A 23,243-nucleotide genomic window follows, 5' to 3' on the forward strand; every position below is an offset into this window, starting at 1 on the left:
GTGCTCCGTGGCGGGACGTGATAAATCGGAAAGGAGGGAGAAAATGTATTTTAAACCATCTAATAAATCGCGTATATATCCCCAGAAGCAATCCCTTGAGCATAACCAAACAAGAAAGTGGGAGTCACTAGCAGTCTCGACTACGTCACCATATCAAAATCTAGACTGAGCAGGGTTCTTGCGCCACCCTGCGCCCCTGACCGGAAAATGCAGCCGCTAGTAGGCTAGTAGGCTAGCAGCAGGTAATAAGGACTTAAAAAGGATGATCTGGGGAGAAATACGCTAGAAGCCGAGGGGAAAACACTCAGTCCCCAGCCCTGAGTGGCCGGATGCTGTGCCGGAAAGTGCCAAACTCGTTTTATTCCCAGTCCACTCGGATGGAGCAGAGGGGCCTGTGATGGATGGAACTGCGGGGCTCGGCATGCAGATGATCCAGATGATCCCAAAAATCTTAATCAAGACGTGACGCGTAGCAGGACGGGGAATAGCTAACTGTGCGTGTGGCAAATGAATCGATTGGAGCCTGAGTGCGGTCAGTAAATTGTACTCGTGGAGGTTAGGGATTTTGTGGTCTGCTGTCGGTCTAGAATTGGAGAGAAAGCTGCGATGATGTCATTGACAATCTGATATCCAGTCATGTATGAGTATGTATCCGATTGTTCTTTATTGGGATATTCAAGTTGGACATTGTACTCCTAGTACAATATGTAGTAACTACTGTGTACATATGTACATAGCATGATGCGTGGTCGATCGCGGCTAGACAAGGCCGGTGTCACATTGTTCTGCCACAGCCCGGCCGATGTGACAAAGTACGAAATAAACACTTTGTTCTCATCAAGGTAAATCCAAGCTGTATGTATACTCTCTGTACATTTAATTCACAATAAATAACCCCAGGTTCCACTTATTATACAATACAATTGGCCCACGCTGAAAACCCAGGACATATGCTGAAACACGCCGTCTATCAATGAGTCCAACAACCTCATCCAACAACCTGCTCTTCGATATACCGCTTCATGGTATCAAACTCGGCCTTTCCTGTCTACCAAAAAAAATTAGTCCCGATATCACAAATGTAAGGCAAGCGCAAAGAAAGAAGAGCAACCAATCATACCGATAATAAGTACCGAATATGGCCCTAGTACATAATTAGCAATGATCAATGATTTTCCAGCGAAACAGGCAGGCACAAAGGGATGGACAGAGAGAGAGAAGGGTGAGACGTACCAGATCCGAAACCTCGCGATGTCTCTCGAATTCTTGACGCGCATAGCTGTGCAATTCATCTCGTGTTGAGGAAGGCGGGATCTCTGTTACAAGGAAACGAGCGAAAGTGCTGCGGTTAGATATACTACTTTTGATCTTGACAGAATAGAGTGAGTGTGTGAAAAGATAGGATCGTGGAACGTACTATGTAGGGCGCGTACGATCTCTCGCCAGAACGTCAGAGTACGTTGTCTTTGGATGAACTGCGTACAATTAGTTAGAAAGGTACTTTTTATGCTCAATGTTTGATTCATTGGCTGGTCGCGCGCTTTGAATATTCACTCCAAGGGTTGGTAGTCCGGCTAGCTGATAGCCTAGCTGGTCCGGTCTGGTCTGGTTGTACTTACATGGTCAAGACTGACGGCGGGGTTCCTCAATTTTGACGCTGGTCGGCGCGAGACCGCGGCAAGGAGACTAAGTGATTGGCGCATTGAAAGTCGGTCATGTCATTTCTCACTGGATCGATGGAAATTCGCAGAATTTGATTTGGGAGCTGTGATTAGAGTGATGCGTGAATGGTGAGGCGAGGGTGAAGGCGGTCGAGTTTGCCATGATGGTACTTGTATTACAAGTATTTAACACCACGTGACTCTAAATATAATGAAGACATATATAGCCAAGTGTAACGTATTGTAATAGGAGTGGAAGCGACATGTAGTAGTAGAAGGGTACCAAAATAAGATGAATCGATGATGATGATGATGATGATGATAATAATGGAGGGAAAAGCGCTCAGAGCAATAGCTAACACTAAATACTACCACTACCATCAAAGGACAAACGCGACACAAACGCGATCAGGCCACAAAGCATGATTCTTTCAGAAGATTATTCTATAATTCAATTGCAATATTTTTCAAATAACTGGTATACATATTCCATCATATCCTTTTCGAGGAAGTCTTATGCCTGCAGAGGCTCCCCCATACCGCCGAAAGTGACGCTCTTGATAACCATGAACTCATCAATGCCATACTTGCTGCCCTCACGGCCGAAACCACTCTGCTTGACACCACCGAAGCTGTTGCGAAGTTAGTAAAATGCCATGATACATTTGGGATTCGGGTAGATGGGTCATAACTTACGGAGAAGCAACATCACTGATCAAACCAGTGTTGGCACCAACCATGCCAACCTCAAGTGCCTCAGCAACGCGGAAGATACGGCGAACATTACCGCTGAAGAAGTAGCCCGCAAGACCAACCTCGGCCTTGTTAGCCAGATCCACAACCTCCTTCTCGGTCTCGAAGGGGAAGAGACCCGCAACAGGGCCGAAAGTCTCCTCAGACGCGATCAGCATGTCCTTGGTCATACCGGACAGAACAGTGGGCTCATAGAAGTTAGGGCCCAGGGCAGAAGCCTTCTGTCCGCCAATAAGCACCTTGGCACCCTTGGAGGTAGCGTCCTGGACATGCTCGTGCACCTTCTCAGCGGCACGCTCGTGGATCACAGGACCGTGGGTAATACCATCCTCGAAGCCGGCTCCGAGCTTGAAGTCCTTAACCTTGGCAGCGAAGCGCTTGGAGAACTCATCGTACACGCCCTTCTGCACATAGATCCGGTTAGCGCAGACGCAGGTTTGGCCTGAGCTGCGGAACTTGGAAGCGATGGCGCCGTTTACGGCAGCATCAAGGTCCTCAACATCATCGAAGACAATGAACGGCGCGTTGCCGCCCAATTCCCAAGAAACCTTCTTAATGGTCGACGAAGCCTGCTTCATCAACAAGCGGCCAACGTTTGTCGAGCCGGTGAAGGAAACCTTCCGTACGTCCGGGTGTGTGGTGATCAGCTCGCCGACAGCGGGAGTGTTCTTCGATGCGGTGACAATGTTGACCACACCCTTGGGGATACCGGCACGGTGAGCCAGCTCGGCAAGGGCGTTGGCAGTGTATGGGGTCTCGCAGGGGGACTTGGCGACAACGGTACAGCCGGCGGCGAGGGCGGGTCCGATTTTACGAGTGATCATGGCGGCGGGGAAATTCCATGGTGTAATGAGACCGCACACACCGACTGGTTGCTTCAGGGTCATAACTCGGTTGCCGGGGACGGTAGCTGGGATAACATCGCCGTATGTGCGGGGAGCTTCCTCACTGAACCACTCGAAGAAGCTGGCGGCGTAGTTCACCTCGCCCTTGGCGTCGGCCAACGGCTTACCATTCTCCCAGGTGATGAGCTTGGCCAGGTCATCGGCATTATCCACCATCAGCTGATACCAGCGGCGCAGCATGCGCGCGCGCTCGCGGGCGAGGGTTGTGCGGAATTTGGGGAAGGCTTCGGAGGCGGCTTGGATGGCCTTTTCGACGTCGGCGGTGCCGAGCTCGGGGCATGTTCCGATCAGTTTGCCAGTGGCGGGGTCTGCAATAGGCAAGTTTAGTTAAGCTGTTTCCTCCTAGCTTGCTGGTAGTAGGTGATGGAATGATATTACCGTGAACTTCAAAGGTCTCGCCCGACTGAGCGCCAACCCACTCGCCATTGATGTATGACTTCTCAATGAAGAGCGACTTGTCTTTGAGCTGTGGAATCGAGTCAGTCAGCGCAATTCTCCTCATCGAGACAGGCAGATATCCCACTCACATCAGGCTTGCTGTGTCCCATGGTGTAGAGTCTCTTTGCGGCGGGTGGGGAGGAATAGAGAAGGGATAGCGAAGACGAGGTCGCAGCAATTGTCGAGAGACAGGACGGATAAGGCGGTCCATTCTGATAAGAGGGAACTCTCCGCGAGGAACCGAGAGATAGGACCGAGAGACCGAGAAACCGAGAGCGGGGAAGTCAGGAAAAGTGAGCGATACTGGGCAAACAAAAGCGCGGAGCAGATCTGACTGCGGGGGAGTTGGAATTTAAAGTGCCCCCGGGATCAATTCGAGGGAGGCGATGACTGAACGATGATTGCACTGGAGGACCGAGAAGCACCGAAGGAGATTCGGGATTCGCTGCGAGGAAGTGGAAAGTGGAGGGAAGTTTTGTCTCCGCTCAGAAGGGAAGCTCGATGCTATGCGCCATGCGGGGGATCGCATCCGGGGCATTTTGCCTACTTCCAGCTGTCGATACTGGTCTACACCTGCATTTACCAGGTATGTATTCTAATTCACCCTAGATGATGCTTTCTTTTCTCACTCCAATAGGCAGATTCTAGCTGATTTGAGGATATTTTCTATCCTCTCCCATGACGATTTACTTTTGGAGTTGTTAGTCAGTGATCCATCTCGGTCCACTCGTGGTGAGTGTCTGGTTATGTAATTACTCAGATTACGGCTTCCGGTAGTTTTGACCACTCACGGTCCAGGTATCAATACTTCTCGGTATTTTGAACCAATCAACGTCGCCCCGTCAAACTCGAAACCGAGATAGCGTATTCGAAGTACTCGGTCAATACTCTATCAATACTCTATCGCGGTCAACTAGGAAAGACCAGCCGATTCCATGCTTCACACAAATTTACCAGAGACGAGAGTATAGTATAGGTCAGGGTATACTAATAGTAAAAATAGCTGTAGGGTATTTGGGTATCACAATTATCACACAATACTAACTACTAGTCTTGATAACATCAATCAATCTCAATAGCAGCACCCCTCTGCTGCGATCCATCAGTCCTCTCCCTCTCTCGCCCATGAGCCTTCCGCAAATGCAGCGTCAAATTCCAAGTCCGCGAAAACCCATCCGTATGTCGGGGACACGTAGCAATCGGACAAACAATATCCGCTCGGCGATGCGTACCCTTACCCTTGAGTTTAGGCGCCACCGAAGGTCCCTGGTCAGAATCATCATCATGACGGCCGTGATCCCGTTTTTTCTTTCGAGATATCTTCGTATGCGGCGCGGGTACATTTTCGCCCTCCGTGTCACTTTCAATGTACTCTGTGCGCGATTCCTCGTGGCCCAGCGCCTCGGTCTTGTGCATGCGTCCCTCGTGGAATCGTCGGAAGGTCATGTCTTGTCCGAATAGATCGGCGCATCGTTTTGATGCGCGCATTACTGCGTCCGAGGGCAGCCCCGTCATAGCTGCGATGCCCATTACTTCACTCCAGTCGCGTTGCTCGCCTCGTTGGAAAACGTAGTGGTTGGCCTTTGACTTTTTATCGAGACCTCGAGTTGTTGCTTCGTCCTCATCAGATGAATGTGGGCTGCGCCGGCGGCGTTTGTTGTTGGCGCTTGATCCACGGCTGGACTTTTTGCCTTTTTGACGGCTGCGCTGGCGCGAGTGTGATCGTGATGCTTCGTCCTCGTCGTCTGAACTGAATTCGCCGTCTGTATGTTGCTGATCACGGGTTCGGCCCTGCATAGCATGATGTAGACCCATCAAGACTCGATCAAGATGTGAAATGACATTTCGAGATAGTGGCCGTAATTGCCGTCTGGATGTGTCGTCGTCGGCTTGGAATACCGGGCGAAGAGGTTCTTGGTCAATGCCGATGCCGTATGCGGACTCGTAGTGCTTCATTTCGTCTTCCGTGTCCATTTTGTCATCTTCTTCTTCCGGCAGTCGAGGAGCGCGATAAGTTCTAAGCTCATCCTCGTCCCATTGGCTCGCCATGAAATTCTCCTTTGCGGTCTTTAGCATGCTCGCGATAACAGATTCCTCGAGGTCTGCACTTGGACGTGGATCAGGCGCCATTCGGTAGGTGTCTGGGTCATCTAGTTGTCGCCGGATATACTCGTCAGAACGAGGAACATTATCCGCAAGCATCGGCCATCCAACCCAGACTTTTTTCACGGCTGCTGGGTCCTCGCTTTCATCTTCGGGTCCTAACTGTTCCCCGGCTTTTTGATTTTGACTGCGAAGCACGAAGGAGTCGTAGAGGTGAGCTGCGAGATCCATTGATCGATTGGCTAATATCGCATCATACGCGCCCTTCTCATCTGAGATGAGCTGTCTGTACGTCCTAGGAGGACCAGTCCATCGGTTCGGACGCGGGACACCGGGCGGGAGGTCTAGGCCGCGGTCAAGAACATAGGTGGTTGGCGGTGGTGGCAGTGACACTGATTTCGTGGGTGAATCAGAACTTGTGCGAAACTGTGACTTCTTCTGTGGCAAGTCTGGTTCAGACTCGAGTCCTAGCCCATCCTCGCCATCAGAACTTCCTTGAAAGCTCTCTCCTTCAGAGTTATAATCAACCTCCAAGGGCCGGTCTCGCAAAAGGGATTCAAAGTCATCATCCTCTGGTCCCTCGCTCATGGGGTCCAGTCGTGACCCAACATGACTGCTGCTTCTAGGGCCTCCGAAGATTGACCTTCGAGATGGTCCCGGCTGGGGTGATGAAAGTGGTGGACCTGCATCACTGCTAGGACCGCCAAAGATTGAGCGGTAGGGCTGTGCAGATACTGGAGGCACAAACTGTGATGATGATGGAAGGTCGATATTATCTGAATGTGAGGACATGCCTCAGTGTTGTGTTTGGTTTGCGGGTACTACTATTTGATACTGCCGAATGGCCGCTCATGTCATGTAAAGAGCGATATTTGCTTCGTAGAATGCTGGTCAGGTGGTCCAGTTGGTTTCAGCATTACGGAGTGTGTTTTCTGACTCGGTTTCGTGACACTTCGGACATAGCCCGTGTAGGTCTGGCAAGGTTGATGGTTGTCTCCTTCATCAAAAATTCCGCCGGGTGGAGATCGTCGCTGATCACGTGACCGCCATACATCGCGCAGATTTTGTAGTTGTCAACTTATTACCATCTTCTTTCTTTTCTGTTTAAGAGGAAAAAGAAGTTATACACTAATAGCTCCTATGGATACACGTTGCAGTAGACCATTAAATTTGATTGACATAGATTTTTGGATCATGCATATACAGGGGACTATCCAGCCGCAAACGCCAGCATAAAAAAAAGCATTCCTAATTTTGACACACTTCTTCCAGCTTATTTCTTCTCGGCGCCGTTCTCGATCTTGCGGCGCTTGGAACGAAGCTTGGCAGCCTCTTCAGACTGCTTCTTGTTCGAGTGCATCATCTTCTCGAGCAGCTTGCGCTTCTTGCGGCTCATCATCATCTTTTGTCTCTCGAGCTCTTCCTCCTCCTTCTGCTTCTTGGCAGCCAGCTTCTTGGTCTTGGAACCCTTCTTCTTGGCGGCCTCATCAGCAGCACCGTTGGAAGTGAAGGGAAGACCAGCGGCTTCAGCCTCCAACTCACGTTGGTGCCGAGTGCGAACAGCCTCGTCGTCATCTTCAGACTCGGACGCGGCATCTTCGTCCATTCCTTCCAAGGCCTCATCGACCTCATCGGACTCGTCCTCCTCGCTCTCATCATCGTCAGTACCTGCAACATCCATGCCACCGTCAACGGACTCCTCCTCGGACTCCTCGACGGGCTTCTCCTCAACGGCAGCCTCGTCCTCCATCTCCTCGTCGCTTTCCTCGGCCTCCTCAGCAACCTCAGCCTCGCCCTCCTCTTCCTGCTCGGCCAGGGTAGCCCGGGGGTCGTAACCGCCACGAGAAGGCTTGACCCAGGGGCTCAAGTGGGGAGGAAGAGTAGCGCCGGGTCCATACAGATCAGCGCGGATCAGCTTGCCGTCGTTGACACAGTCCCAGACCCATTGGGGCTGGACATAGGTGCGACCAGGGATGCGAGTACCGGGCTTGACCTTTTGGACGGAGTCGTTGGCGGCAGGGATGGCAGGGAGAGATTCGGCGGGGAGTTGCGGGCGATCCACAATCTGGTGAGTGATGCGCGGGTCGGTCTCATCGTTGGTGAAAGCTCCGTCACCCAGGACAACATCCCAACCGATGCGCTTGCAGCCGAAGGAACGAAGAATAAACTCGAGGGGCGCCTTGGGGGCTTCACGGGAGATGTAGAAAACGAATGGGGCGAAAAGGGAGCCGGCCTCGTTACCGCTCATATCGGGCTGGGGGAGGGTGTCGGCTTCGGGAGCAGCGGGCTCGAATCGATCAATAGCGTCAGTGGACTCCTCGGTGGTGTCCATAGGCTGCTCGTCATTGGCCTGGTCCAATCCGGCGGACTTGATCACCTTGTCGACCTTGGCTTGCACCTCCTTGGAAACTTCCTTGTTAGAGCCGTTGGCCTGGGTCTTGCTGGACTCGATGGCCTTGGGCTTCTCGCCAACATTGCGGCCCTCGAGGGTGAAGGCAGCCAACTCGGCACCGTTCTCATCGCTGCGGGTATCGAACTTCGGGGGATATCTAATGCCAATAGTGGAGTACAGGCGGAAGTTGACGAAGCCCAGCAGGGTAGTGTAGAAGTCGACGAATGTGGCCATGATACGGTAGTCGACATCGCCATTGACACGTTGCACGAAGCGGTAAGGGACCAACCACATAATGTCTTGACCCTGGATGGTAGCCTGGTAGTAGATACCCTTGATCGAAAGGAAAGATTTGCGCAGAGAGTTGGTGACGATCAAGTAGTGCTGGAACTCGTGGCACAGGCGCTGGCAGAGGGCAATGGTCTTGGGAGGAACGTGCTTGTCGGAGGGGAGAGTAGCGAACAGGAACAGCAGAGAGAGAGCATCGTCTAGGTCGCGAAGAGCGTCAATGAAGGTGGGATAACGCTCCTTGATGACATGGTCGAGGGTGAGCTTGGGAGCGTGATTCTTCTCGAGGCGTGCAGCGTCGCTGACTTCACCACGACCGAGGGAGCGAGCGATCTTCTTGGCAAGAGCCTTCTGGTCACGGAACTTGTTCAGCAGAGGCTCATGGAGCAGGTACTGGATATCCTTGGTGTAATAGAAGGTGGTGTTTGGGGTGGCAGTCTTGGAGGCCTTCTTCTTGTTACGAGGCTCACGAGGGTAGATTCCTTTTCAATCGCAGATTCTGGTTAGTTTCACATTTCACATTTCACCACGCCAATTGATTCTCATCGCAACCTACCCTTGAAAATACATAGGCGACGGAAATCGGGCAGAGAAATCTGCAGCTTTCGCACGGCCTGGGTACGAGTGATATAGTTTTTGGCCTGGCCGGAGGTACCTTCAATTTGATGTCAGCGGAGATATTCCATAGGGTTAATTGGCAGATAAAACATACCCTTCCTCTTAATCTTCGCCATGATGTCTGCTACCGTTGGGGGATAAGTAGTAGTAGAATGGAAAGATCTAAGCAGAAGTCCGATAACGAGAATTTTTCCACCAGCGATAAAAAAAAAGTTATCGAAGGCGGTCAGCTGGCCCGTGCCCCCGGTTGGACTGGGCCTTCTCTCCGCCTTCGAGGAACAACATTGACATTACTACATACTCCACTCCACATCACTACTGCACTACAGCTCAACATGGCAGTCGACAGACGCATGGTAGGCGTGTTTGGCGTCGCCTTTGTCCTGCGACTGCTTCTCATATGTTTGTTTCCGGCATTACCAGATCTATTGACAGGTCGAGTCGAGGTGTCGACTCCAGTCAATAGCTTCAAGCGATGTGAGTAACCTTGGAGTGAGGCGATTGAGGTAATTGAAATGAACATATGGACTGACCTGGAATTGTACAGTACAAGAGGGGTTGTACCTCTATACTCGCAATGTATCGCCCTACGACGGTGGTGTCTTTCACCAGGTACGCTGGTCTCCGTGATTGCTCCGCAGCACCGCACCTCCTCGATTAACCCCATAATCCAGGCACCGCTTCTCCTTCCCATATTCTCCCTCCTCCCAGATATACACAGCAATCCCATTCCAACTGCGATATTTTACTTCCTAGTCGATCTCGTGAACGCCTATGCCCTGGTTACAATCTCCGAGTCGGGGCAGTCTATCCAAAGTCGACTCCACTCCGCCGTTCGGAAGCATATTCAATGGGACGGGGTCTCGGTCGCGGCTTGGTACACTCACTCAATGGCGCCTATCGGGCTGAATAAGATCCCAGCTAATAACTGTATAGGTTCCTCTTTAATCCCTTCACGATTGCTACCTGCTTAGCGCGGTCGACTAGCGTGTTCACTACCTCGGGAATCTTGTTTGCTGTATCCAATGCCGTCGGTGGAAACAGTGTTAACGCGATGCTTGCTCTCGGCTTCGCCTCCTACCTGTCTCTATACCCGGCGCTCCTATTTATCCCGCTAGTCTTGGTGTGCTACGATCAACGACTCGAATCTTCCAAGAAATCGCCAAAGGCTGTCGGTTACGTCTTGCAACACGCTGCTATTCTCGCGGCAAGCGTTGTCGGGCTTCTCGCGCTGTCATACCTTATCACTGGAAATTTCTGGGAGTTCATTTCGGCAACCTACGGCTTCCACCTGCTCGTTCCTGACTTGACCCCCAATGTGGGTCTATGGTGGTACTTTTTCATCGAGATGTTCGACTCATTCCGCGAGTTCTTCATTGGGGTCTTTTGGCTTCATTTGGCAAGCTATGTCGGAGGACTCACTGCGCGTTTACGACGACAGCCGTTGTTCGTTATTGCATCATTACTGGGCGTCTTCGCGATCTTCAAGCCGTATCCCAGCATTTCCGACGCGTCGCTGTACTTTGCGATGCTACCTTTGTACCGCCATCTTTTCCCTTGTGAGCCTTACATTAATAACTTCACCCAATCATTTAACACCCCCACTGACTATGACTAGTGATGCGGTACACCTTTTTCGCCATCTCCGCCATCCTCTACTCCAGTCTTCTCGGCCCCGCATTCTACCACCTCTGGATCTACGCCGGGTCTGGAAATGCCAACTTCTTTTACGCCATCACTCTTGTCTGGAGCCTGGGTCTCTCCATTTTGCTGGCCGATAGCATCTTCTCCGCCCTACGTGATGAATGGGAACAAGACCACCCAGAAGAACAAGGCACAGAAGTCAAACAAGTGTAATTTATATCCAAACAACCCTGCATTTTCTTTTTCGTTCTACATTTCTCCAAGCGCTTGCATTATTCTACCAAGCAAAGAAACCAATCCAAGAAACAAATTTTACTATACATCATACTAGTCCTTCCTACCATCATATCAACCTCTTGGACAGAATCTCATAATCCCACTCCTTCACCGTCCCATTCCTCAATGTCCTCGGCTGGGGCGAATTCTCATCAACCTCATACCCACCTTTCCTATAAAACTCTCTCGCAGCAACATTCGACTTGAAAACAGTCAACATAGCCTTCTCCAACCCAATCAACCTCCCAATCCCCTCCATCCGACTCATCAAAACACCGCCTAACCCCCTCCCTCGAGCCATCGGCGACAGATGAATCTCGTAACAGTAAACCACCTCTTTCCCATCCTCGTATGTAACCATAAACGATAAGAAGCCGAGAATCCGAGCCGAGGTTTTCTTTTCACTTTCATTTTGGTCTTTACCCTTCTGTCGCATTTTCGATTCCGATCCCGAGCCCAACATCAACTCGGATACCGGTTCGTCGGGTACTACAACAGATCCGCCCTGCGCATCGTCGGCTGATAACAGTGGCCCCTCCGGCTCGGCCTCGTGCTCGGAGTCACCCCGCACAAGTAGGTATTTCATATCGGGCAATTTCATTTCCTTGCGCTTCTTCGGACGCGACCAGCCGATTCCCGACGCGGTGTACGCGTCGCCGGAGGTTTGCTCGATGAGATCGAGACATGCTTCCAGGTCTAGTGGGGGGATGGTTGATGATGAGTAGACGGCTAGTGGGGTCGTGGTTGTTGTCGTGGGCGCGTTTGCGTTTGCGTTTGCGTTTGGCTGGGTAGATGGCGGGGTTGGCAGTGTATGGTTCAAGCTGTTTATTGGGATTTCATTTGTTTGTCCATTCCCTGTGACTGAGGCTGTAGTGCTAGTGCTGGCGCTGGCATTGGCACTAGCTGTAGCTGTAGCTGTAGTCGTGGGCGTGGCTAGTGGAGTCACATATTGCGAGATAAACTGGTCGGTTGTGAGTGCATTGGTGCGCTCGACTAAAGGTAGGTCTGTGGTATGCAGTTGTGAGACGCGTCGAGTCTTCGAAATGGAGGTCCCCGGGCTGTCTGTGACAGACAAGAGGAGAGGTTCGCTTTTACTTACGGTGTTGGACGCGTCGTTGGTGGGCACTAGGCTTGCGGGCCTGGTTTTTTGTTACGCGGCCCTCTTTGGTAGGCATTTAGATACTAGTACCCTGTGTAGTCACTTGAAGTAGGGGTAAGTTGAAGTGTAGGTGTAGCGCAGGTGTGGAGTTCAGTGTATATCAACTTGAATGCGGGTAGAAGGTGAAGTTGAACTTGAAACGGGGGCAGTTCGGATGTTCCACCGGAAAAGCATCGGGTTTGTTTTAACACTCCAGGAAATGCAAATGCATTCTTTTTTTGAACAGTAGTTTTACTTGCAAATGGTTACTATCATATTGTTTTCCTTCCAATATATTTAATGCAATACTATAGTTGTTCTATTGCTGGTGTCACCGAAGGATCAGGATGCATTCTTCCTACTATAGTAGTACTATGCCCAGGTGTAGTATACTAACCATCCCGACTCTATGAACTCTCCCTCAGCTTAGCTGCATGCTCCTCAGCCCGCCTCTCAGCCTCAGCAGCCCCCAATTCTTCAAAGACATCCACACCCCAGCGGAAGGGATAGTTGTATCGCTCATTCTTGTCAAGCTGGTTCAGAGCCTCAAACTCGGCATCCGGTATCACAAAGTCTAGTTCGGTTCACAGGTGTTAGTTGCAACCCAGGTACTTCTAGTAATATGTAGTGTGTAATATTGAAGAATTAAACGAATTGGGAAGCTTACCTTGGAAGTTACTCTCAATTCGGGATGGAGTCACACTCTTGGGTAGAACCGCGGAACCCCGCTGGATAGCCCATGAGATCAACAAGATCGCGGGGTCCTTGTTCAGCTTCTTGGCGACTTCCACGACTGTCGGGTCGTCGACAACACTGATCGGATCCGAGTTAGTATAGTCCTGGTCCATGCACAACTCGGAAGTAAGGTGGGTCAGGGTCAACTATACCGAGGCAGGTTGTAGATATTGTTTCCGAGAGGGCTATAAGCCACAGGAAGAATGTTCTGCGCAACCCAAGAAAGATAAAGTCAGTATCTACTAGTATACGACCCATTGCATGACAGAAAATGTCTTGAGAGATATTCATGGATTGAAACACTCACGTTATCCTTCAAATACTTGAACAGCTCCGGTTGGAGAAGGTAAGGATGAGCCTCGATCTGGTTCACAGCCGGAGGAATCTTGGCCGCCTTCAGTAGATCTTTGGTCGCCTGGATCGTGAAATTGCTAATACCGATACTCCGGATCTTCCCCGCCTCGACGAATTTCTCCAGAACGGCCCAAGTGTCGGAGACCGGGACGTCGGCTATTTGGAAACGTTTGGTGACCGGGTCGGTCGGGGTGAGGGTTTCGTTGGTGTGGGCGAAAGCGACGGGCCAGTGGATCTATGGATACGTAACGTGGTCAATTCATTGCCTATGGCCGATTGATAGATTTGGAGAGAATTTAAGTACCAGGTAGAGATCCAAGTAATCGGTCTGGAGGTCTGTGAGGGTCTTGTTGAGGGCTTCTTCGATGTGATCGGGGTGGTGGTGGGTGTTCCACAGCTTGCTGGTGATCTTGAAAGACAAACTTGTTGTTAATTTGAAACCTTGTATGGAATATTTGGAGCATGATTCAGAATGTATAACTTACGAAAAACTGCTCGCGAGGCACGCCCGACTTCTTCCAGCCCTGTCCGACCTCGTTCTCGTTCTGGTAGCAAGCTGCCGCATCTATGTGACGATAGCCCTTGCGAAGGGCAGTCTCGACGGCATTTTCGACCTCATGGGGCTTGGAGAGCTAATTGTGCAGACATTTAATTGTTAGCTTCTATCCATGGCACTATACCAAATCATATTCTAGCTGTTATTATACTCACCCAGGTACCGAGACCGACGGCGGGGATCTCGTAGCCCGAGTTCAGCTTAAAGGTGCGGCCTAAAGACATGGTAATTGCGCAGTGGGAGTAAAAAATGGAATAGCAAATAAACAGATCAAAGACTTGTCTAATGCGATAGTTTTGAATTAATCAAATAGAAAGGTATCCGGGGGGGAGTCGTGTCTATTTATCGCCCCCTCCTACGACTTACCCCTCCTCCCCCCCCTCCACGTAGATCGGAAATCTCATCATTGTCCTCGCCGACACGCGATCCGTCGCGATTGTGCTTTTCCGGAGCTCTGGTTCCCCATCCATCGCGTGGATCTCGGAATTGATACGTAATTTTAGCTTTGGATTGCACAATTGCCGGGCCCCTCAGTGGGTACCCCTGTACTTCCAGGTACATGGCGAGACCGTTGGATGCGAGTTCAGGTGCGAAATGAGTTAATTCGAAAGATGGAGCGAAATATTACGAATAACCTTGATTGTGCGATTTGTCTGGCTCTATCTACTCCGTAATAATATTCCAAGCCCTGTCTAGGTATGAAGTTGTTTCAACCCCTGGCACTAACCTACAAAGACCTGAATGAGCGCCTCATTGCTCCACCCACTATCCAGCTTCATACACTTCCAAGCACCCAGTACATCAATCGCGAGGACAGTGGAATTTTCCCCACCCTCCTTCCAAACCGTCTTTGGTGGGATGGGTTTCCCCAAAATCATCACCATGAAGTTGCGGTTAATGTTCAAGTCCTTCAGATTGGAAAAGTAAACCCCCAATGTCCCCAATGCCTTCAGATGGATATCGAATCGCAGTCGGCCATTCTCCACCAGGAAGATATCAGAGCTCATCACTGCAGCCGCGCCGGTCATTTTTCCAAGGAGGCCTAGCACAGCCACATTTGTCAGAACACCCTGCGACGCTGTAGACCGAATATTTCCATTCAGAGTGAAGGAATAGGTAGGATAAGCCGTAAGAATCTCCCATCCCTTATCCTGCAAAATGATGGATACAACCGATTGACGGTCACTTGAGGCAGCTAGATGCATTTGCTCAGTGACCTTGCCGCTGGTGTGGGAGCGAATCACGTATTGACTGTCGGAGTCTTTGTGGATTCCCGGGAAATCAATTAACGAGACCATGCAGGAGGTATCTGCAGGTTTGAGATTGAAGAGGCCTAAGATTCCACTGCCGGTCTTTGCCCAGCCTGTGTAGCTTCCAACACGCAGAATCTGTCCGTCATTGTAGTCGTTATAGACGTCGATAGTACGGCCAATGACGCTGGGCCGCAGAATTATAGTGGTGTCTTGAACAGTTGGTGCTGTCATTTGATCGAGGAGCTTCAAATCGTGCTTGCCAGGTTCGTCGGTAATGTAGACCGGTCCGCCGGAGATACACCGTGCAGCAGCGTGGAAGGACGCGTAAGGATGGTCGGTTTGGAACATGTCCCAGTCCGGAAGGGCGTTTAGATATCTCGTGAGCAATGAGTTGTGTGCGTTACAGAAAATATGCCATGGATGAGAAGCTGGGACCTCGGGGAAAAAGTCGTCTGAGTTTCGAAGTGGAATGGTTGGCTTGTTGTTCGGGAGTTGGGAGTGAAACATGATCTGCGGAACGAGGGACATGCAGGATATCGATCGAGTGTTGAAGTGCTTAAGTGAGGCAATTGACCACGCATCTTGGTACGATGTTGTGAATCTCTTCCGGTCTTCTGGGTTCTCAAGGAGGTCGAGGAAGAATTGGGCGTCCGCTTTGACCGAATCAACGCCGACAGTGTTGAGGTAACTATAAAAGTCCTCGTAGAATGGCTGAATATCATCGGGATCTATGGCAAGAATCTTGCCCTCGGGAATGTTTTGTGCAATCGGGCCATTGGAGCTGGGATCTTTGACTTGTACTTCTTTGGTCTTGTACTTTCGAGCGAGGTCGCCCTCAGGACTGATTCCACCCAATACCCGAACAAGGCATGCCAAACTGCCACATGCTGAATATTAGGGTGTTTCTGGCGAATTTCGTCAACAGTTCGTTTAAGACCGCGTGGGAAGGCTTTTTCGTTTGCCTCGAACCGCTGCCACCGTCTTCTGAATTGGGACTCGCCTTCGTTGTCGAGACTCTGCCAGTTGTCGTCGATAATCAGATTCGAGATGCTGATACCGTGAGACTTCAAAGATTCCAAGGATTGGAGAAGCTTTTCCTCCGTTAGATCCTGTCCCAGGCTATTCCAAGTACAGAATGTCAAGCCATCAAACCACTCAGCGAGCCATTGTATCTTCGGGTCTTTTTCAACAATGACAATATCATCATCGAGAGGAGATATCGGAGACGTCTCTTCCCAATCATCCATTGAAGGGTCTGAAAATGGCTTGACCAGCTTCCGCGATTCATAGATTAAAGCAGACATAGCGACTTCAAAGTCTTCCGCAACAGCAGCCAAGACATTGAATTGGGTGGGTTTCGTATTATCGTTCCTGGCCTTGATCAAGACCTCGCCATTCTCGCCGGACCGGAAAACTGTTAATATATCGTTGACACCGGAAATTGCTAGCAAAACGAGATTCAGACCATCTTTGCGCAGGAAAGAACATAGTATCGCATCTTCCGTCAACTCAAACCAGTCTCTACCATGTCGTGGCCCCAGCCACGGACTCCAAACCCGCACCAAGGAAAAGTTCCTCATAATTGACGAAGGGGTACCAAGAGGAAGAGTACTGATTCCGGATGCCCCATTTGCTGCAGCAGACACATTTCCTGATATTGACCATAATAGAGAACCGGGGGCCTCGCTGGTCCGTGACTCGACTTGCATATCCGGCGAAAGATTGATGATATATTTTGCGAGCTCTTCTTTCCGAACCTGGGAGGGGAAGTACGGCGAAAGCGCTTTCTTGATCCCGGATTCACGGGCAGTGTATACGATTTCGCCGTCACCGACTGAATGATGAGGATTTACCCACTGCCAATCGGTGTCGAGGCTTGTGCGAAAGCGGACCGTGAATTGTGCATGGCCACCGAATGAAGGGAGTTGAATTTGTCCTGTGAATATGTGGCGATGGTAATTATATTCTGCGTCATTTCCACTAAGCAAAGGTGCGGCTGAGTGTTTCGCTTTGTGCAGTGGCAGAGCTGTCCAGTCTAGACCGGAGATGTTATGCCAGATTTGAGCTTCCCAGGGTTGATCTGGTAGAGATGTGCTTGATTCGATGGTGACTGTGAAGCGCACCTAGTCCAGCCTTTAATATTCGGATCTTTGTTCATTGTATTATTGTACCCAAGACAGCTGGTTAGTACTTACCGTATAACCATGGTCCTTCTCCGACCGCAACTTCTTCAGGACTCTGGGAATGCTGGTTACTTGACCCAGTGGAGGGTAGCACGTCACACGGGCGAACAGGGCCATCTGGACCGGGCGAGCAAAGTGCGCGCTCTGATTTTTCTTAGAATCGCCAGGTCCGATTATGGGGAGATTGGAGGTATTTCTGTCACTTTGCTCATGCATGATCGGATGGGAGGGGTAAGCTCCCGCCGGGGGCAGGGATTGGATTAAGCTGTGGCTAGCCGACTAGCGAGTGTTGAGTTGAGAAATCGACCAGGCCGGACCCGATAGCCGTGAATTTGGACGAATGAGAAAGGTGAAGGAGGAGAGGTCCGGGAATCTTGTGATGTGCTGAGCAGCAGAGGGAAGCAGCGGGGAAGCTTCTCAACGTCTTGCCTCTTCGCTACACTGCATAGTTACTCGTAGTACTAGTTATCTACTGACTACCTTACGATATTCCCTGGTCGATCTTCTTTGTTCCATGCATGGAGATGAAATATGTGTAGCATTGCATTTCTTGCTTTCCAATTATTTCATTTGCACTTCCTACTTGATTTCTAGTGGATCTTGATAGCCAGCTTACCAAAGTGCTTTTGAGCCCACTATTTCCCAGTTAGTACAGATATTCCTTGACACCAGAAGGGAGCAGTTCACTTCACTTACCATGTATTCATAGGCATCCCGGGTTTCAGCCAGAGTAAAGACCTTATCGTCCACAACAGGGTGAATATCATTGGCTTCGATCGCGCGAATCATATCCCGCATCAGCGCCTTGCTCCCAACATAAACCCCGCGAACCGTGCAGATGTTGCTCAGAGTATCCAGAACGCTGGGCTGATCAGCAGGACTGACACCACCCAAGAATCCAATCACACTGATCACTCCCTCATATTTGATCGCCTTGAAGCTTTGCTTCAGGGTGCCACTTCCACCGACTTCAATGATGTGGTCCACGCCTGCACCGTCCGGGGTCAACGCACGAGCAGTTTCGCCCCAGTTGGGATCGGTCTTGTAGTTGATGATGTGATCCGCGCCCAGTTCCTTGAGTTTCTTAGCTTTCTGGTCGGATGAGGTCGTGGCGATCACGGTCGCACCCGCAGCTTTGGCAAACTTTTCCCCACCGATATTGATTAGCCAAGTTGCTCTTTGATAACTGGTTGTTAACTACTATAGACCAAGCAAACACTTACCTGAAGACCGAAGATGCTCACGCCGCCAGTTCCCTGGACTAGAACAACCTGGCCTGGCTTCAATGGCTTGAGGCCGTACAGCGCATTCCAGCTTGTCAGAGCCGCGCATGTCAGGGTGCTATTTTCAACTGGCGATAGGTTCTTCGCAGCCTTGACAAGACCCTTCTCTTCAAAAGCGCCGTATTCGCGAACAGTGCCGTCGATTGCGCCGCCTAGTCCGGTCTGTGTGGCGGGAATATCGATCGGGCCATATTGGTGACCTTGGTTGAAGAGTGTCGCGACATGATCGCCCTTCTTGAACTCCCTGACCTTGGAGCCTACCTCGATGACCTCGCCAGCGCCGTCGGAGCCGGGGATCACAGGGTAACCACAAGGGAAGGGATATTTGCCCTGTGTTGTGTTGTGGTGCAATTAGTAAAATTGTCAAACTGGGTTACTATATTGCGTTGGCATTCTTACCAATGGAATGATCAAGTCTCGGTAGTTGAGCGAGGCAGCCTGAAGCTTGACCAGCACCTCTGTCTCACCGACAGTTGGGATGGGCGCGTCCTTGAAGACAAGGCCGTCGAAGCCATTGTCCTTGTTCTCGACTACCCATTGCTTCATAGTTGATGGGGCCATTGTTTTATGCGATGACTTGATGGCGGTTGGTCTGCAGCTTTGGGAGAGACAGAGAGAGAGAACGTGTAGAGAAATTGGCAGTTGCGATATGCTGAGGTAGGTGGGACTCGGAGGGGCGTATGAGGCCTTCTATAAAATGCCCGCAGATTGACGTAGGCGATCTCCACCGGCACTTCGGACCAATTATTAAGTCGAAAGTTAGGGAGTACAATTCTCAGGTGGTCTAGGCAGTGCTCGGGCAAAGGAGATGCCGTTCGCGGACACATATCAATGCTGATAAATCTGGTTCATCTTTCCAATGACCATATACATAGCTCATCCTATGGCTCATGACGTCAGGAGGATGGACTCGGAGTATGAAAATGACATTACATTACGAAAAAAAAGAGAGTAGGTGATCTACTAGAGCTTCCAAGTTGTTACTCCTACTATCAGGTACCCTGGCAATTTTAATGTCTAAAATCTATTTCAATCAAATTATACCTTCATGTCCATTCTCCCCCAGCTGCCTGGGTGAATGTTTTCAAAGTAGGTGGATATTTACCTGCAACTGTGGTAGTATTCGCCTACTCTTCTCGGTGTTCGGTTTTTGAAAAACTCAAAAGAGCTGTTTATTCTCCAAATATAGCGCAATTGGATTACCCTGTGCGGAACATCAAAACATTTAAATGACTTTGGAGCTTTTGCCTTTCGTTGTTACTTCGGCGGAGCGGAGCTTCGGGGTCTGAAAACATGGACCCACTGGCATTTCTCTTGGCCCGGCGGGTATTGCAAGTTGCAGAATGGAAATTCGGGCAGTTAGCATGAAGTATCCATCAATAAATTATAAAGCTATCGGAGAGATATTTCAAGTTACAAGATATCTCAGATTAATTATAGTTCCGTAGACATTCTATACTAGCACTTCCCTTATACAATCATATGGATTAACAATGATCCGCTTATCGCGACAATCTCGGAGCTGGCCTGATCGCCGGCCATGGGATTTTTGGTCTCTGCGACTCATTCCTCCAATTTTCCACTAGAACGCCCTCCCTACTAACTCATTCCACATCAATCGGTCCCATGCGACCTCGGTCGACGCCTCTTGTTCGCGCGACTTGTCGCAACGCGCCCCTTCCCTCGAACTGCGCCATGCGGAGCACGTAGCTTCGCCGCAGCATCGCAAACAAATCCGCTCCGTTGCGAGACCCGTCGCCCGGCTCTGTTTTTTCAACAATCCCAGTGTACACCGCAGCAGAAGAGGCTGATCACGCAACAATGGCTGAAGCGCGTTCAGGATGGAAAAGATGAGTGGGCTCGGCATGCGGAGGAGATTAAGGAGGGCAAGAGGAAGAGCTTCGCGGCTCATCTGGAAGAACGCGGGTTGATTCATGATGTTGTTGGGTATGTTGTGAGCGGGGATTTATTTGGGATTCTCTTCTGCATGAGATGATTGAAAAGCAAGTGCTAATTATCCTATTCCTGTCTTTCCAGAGAACGCGATTTGCTTCATCAGGTCTTCACCGAGAAGAGGGCCGGTATCTACGTTGGAATTGACCCTACGGCGCCTTCTATGCACGTGGGACATATGTTGCCGTTTATGGTTCTGGCTTGGGGATATGTTTGGGGCTTGCCTGTCACCTTCTTGGTGAGTTTCTTGGGTCTGAGAGTCTATTGAAAGGGCTGACTGACATCTAATAGTTGGGTGGCGCGACATCTCGAGTTGGTGACCCTACAGGTCGATTAAAGGGCCGCGAAAAAGTTCACACCTCGATTCGCAAGGCAAACATGGCTAGCATGCACATGCAATTGAAGAAGCTGGGCACCAGCATTGAGCAATACGGCAGGAGACACGGTTATCAGAAAAAGGCTATCTGGAGACGAGCGTTGGTCAACAATAACACCTGGTGGAATTCAATGCCTTTCATTGAGGTCCTGCGCGATCTGGGCGCCTTCACCAGGCTGGGACCTATGCTTGGCCGAGACACGTGAGTCTTATCACTGCAATTTGGCTATCCAGATGAACTGACAATTTTATTCAGTGTCAAGAATCGAATGAACCAGGGCGACGGCATGTCTTTTGCTGAGTTCTCCTACCCTCTTCTCCAAGGCTGGGACTGGTGGAACCTGTTCCAGAAGGGTACTCAAGTGCAAGTAGGTGGATCTGATCAGTATGGAAACATCCTGTTCGGTATGGATGCCGTCAAGTCAATTAGCCGCAACACTGCCGATGAGCAAGTCCGCAATCCTTTGGACTCGGAACTGGACCGACCCATTGGCTTTACAACGCCTCTCTTGACAGCCTCGTCCGGAGAGAAGTTCGGAAAGTCCGCTGGTAATGCGATTTGGCTCGACAAGAGCATGACTACCACTTTCGAGCTATACCAGGTTAGTTTACTCGTTCCATGCAACTTCTGTTTCGTCTAGAGCTAACCATTTTCCAGTTCTTCGTCCGCACCCCTGATGATACTGTGGAGCGCTACCTCAAGTTGTTCACCTTCATCCCCCTGCCTGAGATCGCCTCCCTCATGGCGGAGCAAAACGCCGATCCTTCAAAGCGTCTTGCCCAGCACAAACTAGCCTACGAGTTTGTAGAGCTGGTCCACGGCAAGGAGGAGGCTGATGCAGTGTCCCTCCAACACCGCCAGCTTTTCCGCCCTCGGTCCTCGACCGGTGAACCCTCGCCTATGCCCAAGACATCGAGCCAAGGTGGCAACCCCCAGTCGCCCTTGACCGGAATGACGACCCCCCAGTCCGGAAACCCATACGCCTCTCAGACCAACTTTGCCAACATGCCCAATGCCAAGGTTACTCTCCCGCAATCGTTGGTGTTTAACCAGACATTCAACAAGGTTCTGTGGTCTGCCGGCCTTGTCTCTTCCAAGGGCGAGGGTCACCGTGTTATCACGAACAACGGTGCCTATGTGGGAAGCCGTCCTGGAGACAGTGGCCCGATGTCCGACGACCTTGCCTTCACTCCTATCCGGGTCTGGCCTGCCGAAAAGACTAAGGAGTTTGTCCTTAATGATGATCTGATCATGTTGAAGCTGGGCAAGTGGAAGTTCAAGATGGTTCATATCATCAGTGACGAAGAATTCCGTTCCCAGGGTCTCACTGCTCCTGGTTGGGAAGAGGCTGAAGCTGCGGCTGAACCGACTGAACCGACTGAGCCCACCAGCTGAGGCAAAAACCAGGAGTTATGATTTCATCTCCACTTCATACTTGTATCATAAACTATGTACAATAATCCGTCTGTATAGTAAAAGTATCTTATCAATAAAGCACCCAGCACGCTGAGCTCATGCAAGAACTACACCTCTGTAGATATCTCGATTATTTGGTTCCGAAATAAATGCTTGAGGTCACAGTATTATACTACTACAAGAGTACCCTACTACTTGTACCATTTGCAAAGGGCCATAACTTGAACCCTTGCGATCCATGGATATCAACTTGAAGCGCAAGGCCGTGGGGGGGTGTACAGAAATTCGCGCGATCTGATTTGGCCCCGTATATTCTATCCTCCAAGTTGCTCTGTGCGTAAGCCAGTGTAATCTTGGAAGAGATATTGGCCTTTTGAGGAGCAGCACGAATTATTTCCTTAAATGAATGGTTGATTGCTCAGAGTTGGAGAGCGATTGCTGAAACTCTCCACGCGGGACGCCACTTTCCTTCACTCTGTTCATCGATAAGCTCCTACTGAAGACTAACATTCAATTAACCCTCTTCGCGCAAGGCGGAGAGGGAGACAGGACGCCACTACTAGTACTAAATAACTACTAACTATGGATCTTTCGTCGAATTAAGAGTGGTTTAGGCTGGGGCCTCCCGAGGTCGGCTCGGACCGTTCAAGCACTTCCGTTTTCTTTCCGGTTATGGGACTTTAAGGCAATATCATGATAAACCTAAATTGTTGAAGCCCGCATAAGCAAATAGCGACTCAGATCTGAATATATTCCTATCTTGATCTATAACTCCTCTTCCGATAATCCACAAACTGAGATTAGGTCATACTTGTCCGTTCTACTGAATATTGGTTGGTGTAGAAACATGGCAAACGGACGTTATTGGAAATTAGCTAAGAGTAGCTTTGTCGGAGCTATTCGTGCATCACCCGGGC

At 50.3% G+C, this 23,243-nt stretch overlaps 9 protein-coding genes across 9 annotated transcripts; 2 read left to right on the forward strand and 7 right to left on the reverse strand.

Moving 5' to 3' along the window:
• Positions 1-988: 988 nt before the first annotated feature.
• Positions 989-1,703, reverse strand: N7509_002867 (LYR motif-containing protein 2; the record flags this gene model as incomplete). Its single annotated transcript, XM_056627504.1, has 4 exons — positions 989-1,048; positions 1,234-1,316; positions 1,418-1,475; positions 1,620-1,703. The coding sequence occupies 4 exons, from the start codon at positions 1,701-1,703 to the stop codon at positions 989-991; spliced, it is 285 nt and encodes a 94-aa protein (XP_056493299.1).
• A 472-nt stretch (positions 1,704-2,175) lies between these two features.
• On the reverse strand, positions 2,176-3,867 carry N7509_002868 (NAD-dependent succinate-semialdehyde dehydrogenase; the record flags this gene model as incomplete). The annotated part of the gene is made up of 4 exons (XM_056627505.1): positions 2,176-2,293; positions 2,358-3,627; positions 3,698-3,785; positions 3,847-3,867. The coding sequence occupies 4 exons, from the start codon at positions 3,865-3,867 to the stop codon at positions 2,176-2,178; spliced, it is 1,497 nt and encodes a 498-aa protein (XP_056493300.1).
• Positions 3,868-4,819: 952 nt separating this feature from the next.
• Positions 4,820-6,652, reverse strand: N7509_002869 (uncharacterized protein; the record flags this gene model as incomplete). The annotated part of the gene is made up of 1 exon (XM_056627506.1): positions 4,820-6,652. One exon carries the CDS (start codon positions 6,650-6,652, stop codon positions 4,820-4,822), a length of 1,833 nt encoding a protein of 610 aa, XP_056493301.1.
• A 481-nt stretch (positions 6,653-7,133) lies between these two features.
• On the reverse strand, positions 7,134-9,274 carry nop7 (mRNA-binding ribosome synthesis protein NOP7; the record flags this gene model as incomplete). Its single annotated transcript, XM_056627507.1, has 3 exons — positions 7,134-9,022; positions 9,097-9,195; positions 9,253-9,274. The coding sequence occupies 3 exons, from the start codon at positions 9,272-9,274 to the stop codon at positions 7,134-7,136; spliced, it is 2,010 nt and encodes a 669-aa protein (XP_056493302.1).
• A 219-nt stretch (positions 9,275-9,493) lies between these two features.
• On the forward strand, positions 9,494-11,015 carry N7509_002871 (GPI-anchored transamidase subunit GAB1; the record flags this gene model as incomplete). Its single annotated transcript, XM_056627508.1, has 5 exons — positions 9,494-9,635; positions 9,706-9,770; positions 9,833-10,035; positions 10,095-10,717; positions 10,777-11,015. The coding sequence occupies 5 exons, from the start codon at positions 9,494-9,496 to the stop codon at positions 11,013-11,015; spliced, it is 1,272 nt and encodes a 423-aa protein (XP_056493303.1).
• A 130-nt stretch (positions 11,016-11,145) lies between these two features.
• N7509_002872 (N-terminal L-serine N(alpha)-acetyltransferase NAT4) lies at positions 11,146-12,253 on the reverse strand (the record flags this gene model as incomplete). The annotated part of the gene is made up of 2 exons (XM_056627509.1): positions 11,146-12,083; positions 12,178-12,253. The coding sequence occupies 2 exons, from the start codon at positions 12,251-12,253 to the stop codon at positions 11,146-11,148; spliced, it is 1,014 nt and encodes a 337-aa protein (XP_056493304.1).
• A 370-nt stretch (positions 12,254-12,623) lies between these two features.
• On the reverse strand, positions 12,624-14,331 carry N7509_002873 (uncharacterized protein; the record flags this gene model as incomplete). The annotated part of the gene is made up of 7 exons (XM_056627510.1): positions 12,624-12,790; positions 12,884-13,097; positions 13,259-13,540; positions 13,610-13,714; positions 13,791-13,937; positions 14,017-14,143; positions 14,228-14,331. The coding sequence occupies 7 exons, from the start codon at positions 14,329-14,331 to the stop codon at positions 12,624-12,626; spliced, it is 1,146 nt and encodes a 381-aa protein (XP_056493305.1).
• Positions 14,332-14,583: 252 nt separating this feature from the next.
• Positions 14,584-19,126, reverse strand: N7509_002874 (putative raffinose synthase protein Sip1; the record flags this gene model as incomplete). The annotated part of the gene is made up of 5 exons (XM_056627511.1): positions 14,584-15,895; positions 15,973-17,194; positions 17,990-18,440; positions 18,521-18,910; positions 18,980-19,126. 5 exons carry the CDS (start codon positions 19,124-19,126, stop codon positions 14,584-14,586), a joined length of 3,522 nt encoding a protein of 1,173 aa, XP_056493306.1.
• A 1,080-nt stretch (positions 19,127-20,206) lies between these two features.
• On the forward strand, positions 20,207-22,305 carry N7509_002875 (tyrosine--tRNA ligase MSY1; the record flags this gene model as incomplete). The annotated part of the gene is made up of 6 exons (XM_056627512.1): positions 20,207-20,230; positions 20,367-20,527; positions 20,618-20,771; positions 20,825-21,111; positions 21,166-21,511; positions 21,568-22,305. 6 exons carry the CDS (start codon positions 20,207-20,209, stop codon positions 22,303-22,305), a joined length of 1,710 nt encoding a protein of 569 aa, XP_056493307.1.
• Between the last annotated feature and the right edge of the window lie 938 nt (positions 22,306-23,243).

The sequence above is a fragment of the Penicillium cosmopolitanum genome (genome assembly GCF_028827165.1).
Source record: "Penicillium cosmopolitanum strain IBT 29677 chromosome Unknown utg000004l:1.0-4361866.0:1.0-4365735.0, whole genome shotgun sequence".
NCBI classification, from domain to species: Eukaryota; Fungi; Ascomycota; class Eurotiomycetes; order Eurotiales; family Aspergillaceae; genus Penicillium; species Penicillium cosmopolitanum.